General features: G+C 41.1%; 1 protein-coding gene across 1 annotated transcript; it reads right to left on the minus strand.

Moving 5' to 3' along the window:
• Positions 1–215: 215 nt before the first annotated feature.
• LOC129412054 (deoxyribonuclease-1-like) lies at positions 216–10,501 on the minus strand. The gene is made up of 9 exons (XM_055164840.1): positions 10,426–10,501; positions 6,317–6,402; positions 6,157–6,245; positions 5,292–5,378; positions 3,188–3,300; positions 1,859–1,968; positions 1,320–1,477; positions 493–589; positions 216–410 (listed from the first exon to the last, which is right to left on the minus strand). Exons 2-9 carry the CDS (start codon positions 6,395–6,397, stop codon positions 318–320), a joined length of 828 nt encoding a protein of 275 aa, XP_055020815.1. The 5' UTR covers positions 6,398–6,402; positions 10,426–10,501; the 3' UTR covers positions 216–317.
• Positions 10,502–11,331: the final 830 nt, after the last annotated feature.

Here is an 11,331-nt window from a genome sequence, read left to right on the forward strand (position 1 = left end):
TGATATAAAAATACAAGTTCAATATTACAAAGTGTTTTGGGCCACCATTGGCGAGTAAAAAGTTTTGTTGCTCCAATTAGTGTACCAAAATGGGATATTGACTGATCTTGGCCCAGATATTCAGCAGTGACATTGATATCCGATACCAGTATCATATCGGTGCACCTACACTTACTCGTGATGATTGATACCCTGACCAATCAATAGTGAAATTAGTTTTCATATTCCAGACACACTCATGACATATCCATAGAAACAAACAGGTGACGGATCCCCAACCAAAAAGTTACACTGTGCACCTTTAATCAGTTAGAGACTTAAAGAGAGTTCCATCTCTTACCCTCCTCGTCGTATGGGGTTGAGCACTCGAGTGTGACCTCGACAGGATAATGGTCACTCACGTCTAAGGCCTGGAAAACACAGACATTTAATATAACAAAAAAGCTGATAAAAGAATCCAGTGGTAATAAGTAGAGGCTGAGTATTGAGTACCCGTTCATCAGAGAGTCCGTAGGCTTCCTGAAAGTTGAATGGTTTGGCCGATCCTGGGACAACAGCCTGGAACATGTCATCACCATAGACAACAATTCTAGGGGGAAAAGGTGGTCAATTTAGTTCTGTTTTAGTCCTGGTTCCGTCCTGGTTTAGTCCTGGTTCAGTCCTGGTTCAGTCTTGTTTTAATTCTGTTTTAGTCCTGGTTCAGTCCTGGTTCAGTCCTGTTTTAGTCCTGGTTCAGTCCTGGTTCAGTCCTGGTTCAGTCCTGGTTCAGTCCTGTTTTAGCCCTGGTTCCGTCCTCTTTTAGTTCTGGTTCAGTCCTGGTTCAGTCCTGGTTCAGTCCTGTTTTAGTCTTGGTTCAGTCCTGTTTTAGTCCTGGTTCAGTCCTGTTTTAGTCCTGGTTCAGTCCTGGTTCAGTCCTGGTTTAGTCCTGGTTCCGTCCTGGTTCCGTCCTGGTTCAGTCCTGGTTTAGCCCTGGTTCCGTCCTGGTTCAGTCCTTTTTTAGTCTTGGTTCAGTCCTGGTTCAGTCCTGATTCAGTCCTGTTTTAGTCCTGTTTTTGTCCTGGTTCAGCCCTGGTTTAGTCCTGGTTTAGTCTTGGTTCCATCCTGTTTTAGTCCTGGTTCAGTCCTGCTTCAGTCCTGGTTTAGTCCTGGTTCCGTCCTGGTTCAGTCCTGGTTTAGTCCTGGTTCCGTCCTGGTTCAGTCCTGGTTTAGTCCTGGTTTAGTCCTGGTTCTGTCCTGGTTCAGTCCTGGTTTAGTCCTGGTTCCGTCCTGGTTCAGTCCTGGTTTAGTCCTGGTTTAGTCCTGGTTCAGTCCTGGTTTACCTGTCATAGGTGTTTGTGTTCATTGTGCTGGTTGTAGTGTCCTGGTCGTCTGAGATGAGCCAGTGGAAGTCCTCGTCGCTACGGATACGGATCATGTTCATGTGAGCTTCAGAAAGGTACGAACCATCAGCGTTGAAGTCCCCAAGAATCATTATGTTCTGAAGGACAAAAAATAGACCTGGTTTAGTTCTGGTTTAGTCCTGGTTTAACCTTGGTTTAGGGTTGGTTTAGTCCTGTTCAGACCTTAGTTTAATTGGGTTCTATAAATTATCTATACATTCTTATTATTTTAGTCTTTGGGTCACAAGGAATAAACTGGGTCCTGGTTCGGTCCTGCTTTTTTTTTAGTTCTGTTTAGTCCTGTTCTGTTGAGCTTCAGGCAGAGCAGTGCCTCAAGTTAGCATCACACCCCCAGGGAATGTTGATGAAATCAGCTGCAAATGATCAATTATCAATATAATATAAAAATGTACTAGTCTCTCCAAATCCAGCTCTAGAGACAACCTTTTACTATTTGTGATTAAATGTTGAGTCCTTACATCAGTTTGCCATTTTTCCTTAACATCCATAAACACCTCGTGAAGTTTGTCCAGTTCAGCCTCAGCTTCCTCTGGAGTCGTGTGAACTGGGATGAGAACGAAATCCAGCTCTGAAACACAAGTTCTAATGTTAGAGGGCCAATATTATGCTAGTTTCTGATCTATGTTATCACGTTGTTTCTTCATCAAAAACAGACCTGGAGTTGTGTTTTGTTTCATTCACACGTTTAACACGCAAACCCTGCATATTTAGGCTGTGTTCTTCTCACAAACAGAAAACACTGTTCCACTTTGTGATGTCATATTATAATACAGGAAATGCTCTACTGTATTTTCAAACTCACCCCTGGAATCGCCAATCTCTACTGAACTAAAGGTAACTTGAAAACTACCACTTCGTGACATCACAAGGAGGAACAGAGCATTTTGAGCTTTGGAGATGTACACAGACTAATACTAAAGAGTTACTCAAACATGTGTGAATGAAACAAAACACAACTCCAGGTCTGTTTTTGAGGACGTAACAACATTACAACATGCCTTAAACCTCACAAGAGACTTGTATCAGTTACAATCAGTGTTGCCAGATTGGGTGGGTGCTTTTTTTTTTTTTTTTGAGTACATCAGGCTGGGAGGGGAAGCCTCAGGCGGGCAGATAATATTTGGACTACTTTCAACAAGTTTGGGTGTTTTTTGTTTTTACACCAATCAGTGTGACACGCAGTAATGCAATAACACGAGGAACTGTATGTGACTTTCACTCCTGTCCAGACTTTGGTCTCAGCCTGTGCAGAAATGAATGGACATCATCCAACGTTCAGACGTCCCCGGTGTTCAGCTGTTGTGGAGATTCAGTTCTTTGATGTATGAGTCTTAGGCTCTGGGTTTGTCAGCTGTTTGCAGTAGCCTAGGCTGTAGCCGACCATTGATGATATTCATTTTTATGCCTGATGAAAAAGCTGTTCTACTGAAGGTTTTACAAAACATGTTTTCTCAATCCAGGCAAAGTTTATAAAAAGACAATACATTACGTTACAGCATGTTTTCTGTGATAAATGAAAATACTGTTCTACATTTAACATGTTTTCTCAATACCAGCAATGTTTTTAAAAAGCCCAGCAATGGATCACATACATTTATTCAAAGATTAAATGTTTTCTGTGACAAAATGTTGTTGGGCGCTTTTTTTTTTTTTTTTTTCTTTTGCTGAGGAGGGCAGATTTTCGAACGTGATTGGGCGGAAATCACACAACCCAATCTGGCAACACTGGTTACAATATGCCATGAAATAAGTGGTCATATTTACAGGACAAACTCTGTTGCATTCACCTGATGTGAGACATTTGAACCTCACGATGTAGGGGTCTCGAGCAAATACATCGTAGCTCAAAGTTCCGATGTCATCAAATTGATATGTGTCGACCAAGTCCACCAAGTTATTCCTACAAAAGAATCAGTCAAGTATACATTATTATAAGCTCTGAAAATGTCCTTTTGACAACTTTTCCACACATTTTATAAACGCTCACACTTGTTTTGGTCCTGGTAATGGATTGACCCTATTACCATTTTATGCTATTTTCTGTTATGATGTTTCCTCATCACAAACAGAACTGGAGTTGTATTTCCTGCCATTTTCACAATTTTAACACACAAACGACTGTTCCGCCACCTTGTGATGTCATGTGGTAATACAGGAAGTGCTACACTGTGTTTGTAAACTATTCACTTTAAATCATTTGGATAATTTAAGATCTGGAATTTCCTGTTACTACTGAAAAAAAGGTAAAAGGCTGCTGTTTGAAAACAGCTTGAAAATTACCACTACATGACATTACAAGGTGGAACAGAGCATTTTGAGCTTTGGAAATGTATACAGACAAATAATCCAGGATAACTCAGACACGTGTGAATGAAACGAAACACAAATCCAGGTATGAGGTAACAGCATTCTAACATGACTAAAAACTCACGAGTCAGTTTTGTGTAATATAAGACCTTAAACAAGACCAAATTACAACTTTATTGATCTTGAGTGGAGGAATTAACAGTCGACCCAAATATTGTGTGACAGGTTTGTTAATGAAAACCTTGATAAACTCGAGAATGAATAAAGCAACACTAATAAAAGGGACACTGGGCGGACTGAAAAACTAATCCGTAAAGCTGCACCAAACTATAGACAGAGGAGCTCATTCTCCAACAGGCTCCTACAGCTCCACTCAAACAGTGAGACACTCCCTACAACTGTACAACAACCCACCTTACATAATAGATAATACTCCCTACAACTGTACAACAACCCACCCTTACATAATAGATAATACTCCCTACAACTGTACAACAACCCACCCTTACATAATAGATAATACTCCCTACAACTGTACAACAACCCACCTTACATAATAGATAATACTCCCTACAACTGTACAACAACCCACCCTTACGTAATAGATAATACTCCCTACAACTGTACAACAACCCACCCTTACGTAATAGATAATACTCCCTACAACTGTACAACAACCCACCCTTACGTAATAGATAATACTCCCTACAACTGTACACCAACCCACCCTTACATAATAGATAATACTCCCTACAACTGTACAACAACCCACCCTTACATAATAGATAATACTCCCTACAACTGTACAACAACCCACCCTTACATAATAGATAATACTCCCTACAACTGTACACCAACCCACCCTTACATAATAGATAATACTCCCTACAACTGTACAACAACCCACCCTTACAATAATAGATTAATACTCCCTACAACTGTACAACAACCCACCCTTACGTAATAGATAATACTCCCTACAACTGTACAACAACCCACCCTTACGTAATAGATAATACTCCCTACAACTGTACAACAACCCACCCTTACGTAATAGATAATACTCCCTACAACTGTACAACAACCCACCCTTACGTAATAGATAATACTCCCTACAACTGTACAACAACCCACCCTTACATAATAGATAATACTCCCTACAACTGTACAACAACCCACCCTTACGTAATAGATAATACTCCCTACAACTGTACAACAACTCACCCTTATGTAACAGATAATACTCCCTACAACTGTACAACAACCCACCTTACATAATAGATAATACTCCCTACAACTGTACAACAACCCACCCTTATGTAACAGATAATACTCCCTACAACTGTACAACAACCCACCCTTACATAATAGATAATACTCCCTACAAGTGTACAACAACTCACCCTTATGTAACAGATAATACTCCCTACAACTGTACAACAACTCACCCTTATGTAACAGATAATACTCCCTATTACTATTACTCCATATTATTTTTATTATAATATGCTGTGAGCTACTGTGTCCAAATAATTTCCCATTTGGATCAGTAAAGTTTGTCTAATGAAGAATGAAATATTTTACCTGTAGAGGAACACGAACTGCTCCTTGTAGCTGGACCGTCCCAGTCTCCTGCTGATCTTTAGGCTGTATTGATTGTTCTTGTTTCCCCTGGGGCAAGAGATTATTGACATCAACCATTAAAGATCCCAGTGTTAAACGTGAATTTGTTACTACATAGATAGATTAAATAGATAGATACATGTAGATGCCTACTTTATTGATCACTAAGGAACTGATTCAATATTCAATACCCAATTCAGTACCGCAGTGATCAGAAGAACACTCTTTTTATTGAAGACATATTGTTGTGTCTGCTGTAATCTATGTGGATCATTATGTTATAATTTGTACATTTTACATTGTACATAAATTGCAAAATTCATCTAAAAGGATGTAATAAAAGAAACAACTGATTTCTGTGTTAGAAAACTGTGGTGCCCAATGGGAGTCAACATCGCTGTAAATGTCAGTGGATTTTTTTGTGTGATGCTGCAGAAGTGGGCGTATTCCAGGGACAGTGAAAATATGAACTGATCGGCAATACGGCGTCTTGAAAATAAGTCATTAAAGATTGCTCAAACATGCAGAAATTACTCAACAAATTATACAACTTCGAGAGGGTAAAAAAAGAGGAAACAACTATAACATGGTTAAAAGGTCTAAAAAGTGGATTTTGCAGAATAGGTCTGCTTTAAGGTAAAGTAGACTTCACTTCAATTAATTCTCTGCATTTGGTGGAAATTAGCATTTTGGAGACTAAACATGCAGGATTATTCAAACACATGTGAATGAAACAAAACATGACTTCTGGTATTGTTATGATGAAGAAACAGCATTATGACGTTTTAAGATGACATTAAAAACATAAAGAGTGACTGGGACTGACTTGTTGAGAGCTTTTAGCAGAATTTTGATGGCGCTTCCGCTTCTATCCACCAACTCCAGGATCAGGATTATGTCATAACGAGACACAATCTGAAACCAAAACAGTTTTAAATACACACAAATCACTGCAGGAGTCCATCTGTAAGTGACACTGTCCTCACCTTTGCCAGGATCCAGATGATGTGTGGGTCAGATGCTTTCTTAGGGCCAAACCTCTGAATGTTAAAAGAAGCGATTTTCATTTTGGCTGCAGCACATTAAAGAGGAAAAGACATGTATCAGTATAACGTGCACGAGAGATCTACACGCTACTTTAGTTAAGTAGAGTGACCAGGACAAATACCAGTAATCCTGATACAGTCCTGGTTTGGTCCTATAGTTTAGCCCTGGTTCAGTTCTAGTTTAGTCCTGGTTTAGCCCTGGTCCAATCCTGGTTGAGTTCTGATTTGATTCTGGTTCAGTCCTGGTTTAATCCTGGTTCAGTCTTAGTTTAGCCCTGGTTCAGTCTTGGTTTAATCCTGGTTCAGTCTTAGTTTAGCCCTGGTTCAGTCTTGGTTTAATCCTGGTTCAGTCTTAGTTTAGCCCTGGTTCAGTCTTGGTTTAATCCTGGTTCAGTCTTAGTTTAGCCCTGGTTTAGTCCTTGTTCAGTCTTGGTTTAGTCCTGGTTCAAATCTGATTTAATCCTGGTTCAATCCTAGTTTAATCTTCGTTTAATCCTGGCTCAGTCCTGGTTTAGTCCTGGTTTAGCCCTGGTTCAATCCTGATTTAATCCTAGTTCAGTTCTGGTTTAACCCTGGTTCAGTCCTAGTTTGGTTCTTGTTTAGTTCTGGTTCAGTCCTGTTTTATTCATAGTTTAGTCCTCATTTAGCCCTGGTTCAATCCTGATTTAATCCTAGTTCAGTTCTAGTTTAGCCCTGGTTCAGTCCTGGTTTGGTTCTTGTTTAGTCCTAGTTCAGTCCTGTTTTATTCCTAGTTTAGTTCTCATTTAGCCCTGGTTCAGTCCTGGTTTGGTTCTCGTTGAGTCCTGGTTCAGTCCAGTCCTGGCTGTTATTGTTATTGTTAGCTGTTATTTGATGTGCAGTAGTTTCATTAGAGTAGTAGTATTAGCAGAAGAAGTAAAAGCAGAAGCATCTTTAAAGCAACACTGTGTAACCTCGCTCACTGTAAGAATGTTTTGCAAGCTATTCTGAGTAATTGAATGAAGGTTTGTGGAAATGCAAGCCTACTCACAGTAGGGACGTGTTTAATGAAAAAGAAACAACCAAAACCTGCTTGTATTTTAGGCTAAAATGTCATGCACTGGGATTTCAAGGAGTACAATCTTAAAAAAAAAAAAAATAGAAAGCTTGATTTCCTCTTGTAATATTACACACTTGTTTAAGGTCTATTCTCATGTTTGTGTGAGGGTCAGTCCAGAGGTTCAGTATGGGGTTGCATGGATTTGATTATTTGTGCTGAATTGTGTAGCAGAAACCATTTTTATTATTCATTAATCCATTTTTTAAAAAATTTGCTTAAACTAGATGTGTGCTAAAAAAAACAAAACAAAACCTGCAAGCCTTTTCTGCAGGTCTCAGACAATAATAAAAACCGGTGCGGATCTGCTACCTGCTTGTCCCTATGGAGATGTTAATGCTCAAAAATACAACAATTTCTTCTGAAAAAGGGGATGGAGACAAGGAAGTGGTGGATCATCCACTAGAAATGTTACACAGTGCACCTTTAATAAATAAGTAATAATACAGCCTGCAAATTCATTCTTGCCCAATTGTATTTACCTTGAACCACCACAATAAGTCTTCATTCACAAATAGCTCAGCACCATCTCACTTCCCTGGACTCTGTTTGCTAACATAGTCCATCTCCGCATCAACCCACCTTAGCCCCAGGCCCAAGGTGACAGCAAAATACTCCCTGCAAGATTTTGAAACCATTTGTTCCTACTGGTGTTTGACAGAATGACCCAGGAAACCCAGGGATCAAACCCAGAACCTTCTTGCTGTGAGGCATGAGTGCTAGCCACTCAGCCACTGTGTCACCATGGAAGTACACTTCACTATACTATTCTTAAGTATATAAATAATATAGTTTATAAAAAGTCAAGAATACTTGCTCAGTTTTAGTGTATAATAAGTTTACCAATAGCACACAAAGGGCAGATAAGGTGCACAGTCCCTTGGCTCCACCACACAAAACCTCTTAATCCTCTGACAAAAAGCTCAAAAACCCATCACATATTCTCTGGTCTAGATAATTACAGAGCACTTCGATCCCCTGACAAAACCATTCAACAATGCAGTTTTTCACAATATAGACGCTCTCAAGTTGGATGGAGACTGCGTGCCAGGACACCTGTGTCAGGTTACTTTACATAACGGTGTTTACACTGTGAACTGAACGTATCATATAAATGTCAGAAGATAAGGTCAGATTAGGTAAAGTCACTTTAACAGCTTGGACAAAGAACTACTGTGTTAAACATTTGCCATGATGCAAGATGGAGAGGTTTGATGCCATATTGTGGAACATTGCAAGCAAAGCATTAACATCTCCATGGACAAGCCTGCATGAAAAGTGACATAGTCCGTTTAAACCAGTGGTGCTCAATACGTCGATCGCGATCTACCAGTCGATCGCCAAGGTCGTGTGGGTAAATCGGCGTGTCTCATCTCGGACTCGCGTTTAGACTCGGTCTTGTCTCTCATTCAAGGTCTGACACTCAACAAGTGTAGGGCAGGTTCAACTTCCTAAACATCCTACCTGTCCATCTGCCTCACGTCAGCACGCCGCCCCTCGCCTTTTCACGCTCTCGCTCCTTCCTGCGTACAGCCAACACAAGCCCCTCCCACAGTGCGCTGATTAGAAGAACAAGACCAAACGTGAAGCAAAAATGAGTCTAAATTTGTGTTCCAGTGTTGGCACAAAGCAGGTCTACAGCATAGAGCGGATCTACAGAACAGACCTACTGCCACATTTGACTGAAGTTTGTCTAACAAAAGTGCACAAATGCATCTGTGTTTGTCACGATGTGCGTTTGGTTTGGTAAACGTGCAGAGGCTGGTAAATATCACTGCAAAACCAGAAAAGAATGCAGCTCCAGTTTGGAACTTTAAAAAACAAGTTTAAAAATCGTCCTTCACTTTTTTCTTAGTTTTGTGTGAAGTGCCAGAGGAAGTTCTCTTAAAGAAGGGCTTCTCAAACTGTGGGTGAGGGTCCAAAAAAGGGGCACAGAGTGTTTCAGTGCAGTTTGCTTGGCTTTGTATTAGATCATTTTGACTTGGTCATTTTGTAAGTAGCTCGCATGCTGAAAAAGTGTGAGCACCCCTGGTTTAAACAAACAGGTCCTACAGGTAGACAAAGATCACTGTTAGAGTTTTGACTTCACATTACTGTCAGTTATGTGAGTCTGTAATGAACAATTTCTCAAATAACATCAGATACAGATGAATGACCCATGAATGCAGAAAAATATGACTTCACAAACAGCTGCTATTGTACTTCCTATATTTAGAAGTACTATTGCAAAACAAATGTTTGTATGGTGTACTTAAAATAGGTCTATTGTCAAATGTAAATAAGGAACATATAATTACTTCAACAGAAATAATAACTGATGATTAACTGAGCCTTCTACTGCATTATACTTGCATTATATAGTATTTTAGAACTACTACTACTACTACTACAACTACTACCATTATTACTACTACCACTACTACTACTAGTACTAGTACTACTACTACTACTACTACTACAACTGCTACTACCACTACTACTACCACTACCACTACCACCTCTAGTACTACGACTACTACCAATACTACTACTACTAATACCACTACTACTGCCACCACCTTTAGTACTACTACTATCAATACTACTACTACTAATACCACCACTACTGCCACCATTACTACTACTACTACTGTTACTACTACCACCACTACTACTACTATCACTACTACTACCATCTCTAGGCATACCAATACTACTACGACTAATACCACTACTACTGCTACTACTGTTACTACTACTACTACTACCACTATGACCACTACTACTACTACTGCTACTACTACTACTACCACCTCTACTACTACTACTACCACCAATACTACTACTACTAATACCACCACTACTGCCACCATTACTACTACTTCTACTACTGTTACTACTACCACCACCACTACTACTACTACTACTACTACTACTACTACTACTACTACTACTACTACTACTATAAATTATTCTTAGGTCCTCTCCTCCTCACCTGAGTGTTATGGCACAGATCCAGCTCCAGGTAAGTCCAGGTGAGTCTGCTTCACCGCTGTGTTGTGTAACCTGAACCAACACTGCATCTACAGCCCAGAGCCTTTGCCTAATATCCTCTGTCCACACACCGACGCCCCATTGGTTCAGAGGCGGCCAATCAGATCACAGGAACAGAGAACAACAAGGGCCCATAGAGGATTGTTTTAGTGCCTCAGGAAACAGGGCTTTGTGTGTTTAGAGCAGAAGGAAGCTCACCTGGACACAAGAAGTCTTCCGAGGAGGAGGCCGAGGCTGGGGACTCAGAGGCGGACTCATCCATCACCCTGGCTGAAGTCACTGAGGTGGTTGGCAAGCTCCTTGGTGGCAAGGCTCCGGGGTTGGATGAGATCCGTCCTGAGTACCTTAAAGTCTCTGGATGTTGTGGGGCTGTCTTGGCTGACACGCCTCTTCAACATCGCGTGGCGGTCGGGAACAGTACCTCTGGACTGGCAAACCGGGGTGGTGGTCCCTCTGTTTAAGAAGGGGGACCGGAGGGTGTGCTCCAACTATAGGGGGATCACACTCCTCAGCCTTCCCGGTAAGGTCTATGCCAGGGTACTGGAGAGGAGAATCCGGCCGATAGTCGAACCTCGGGTTCAGGAAGAGCAGTGTGGTTTTCGTCCTGGCCGTGGAACACTGGACCAGTTCTACACTCTCCATCGGTGCTCGAGGGTTCATGGGAGTTTGCCCAACCAGTCCACATGTGCTTTGTGGACTTGGAGAAGGCATTCGACCGTGTCCCTCGTGGTGTCCTGTGGGGGGTGCTCTGGGAGTATGGGGTCCGGGGCCCTTTGCTAAGGGCTGTCCGGTCCCTGTATGACCGGAGCAGGAGCTGTGTTCGCATTGCCGGCAGTAAGTCAGACCT

Source organism: Boleophthalmus pectinirostris, unplaced genomic scaffold (assembly GCF_026225935.1).
Source record: "Boleophthalmus pectinirostris isolate CB_2022bp ecotype Guang Dong unplaced genomic scaffold, ASM2622593v1 HiC_scaffold_7, whole genome shotgun sequence".
NCBI lineage: Eukaryota > Metazoa > Chordata > Actinopteri > Gobiiformes > Gobiidae > Boleophthalmus > Boleophthalmus pectinirostris.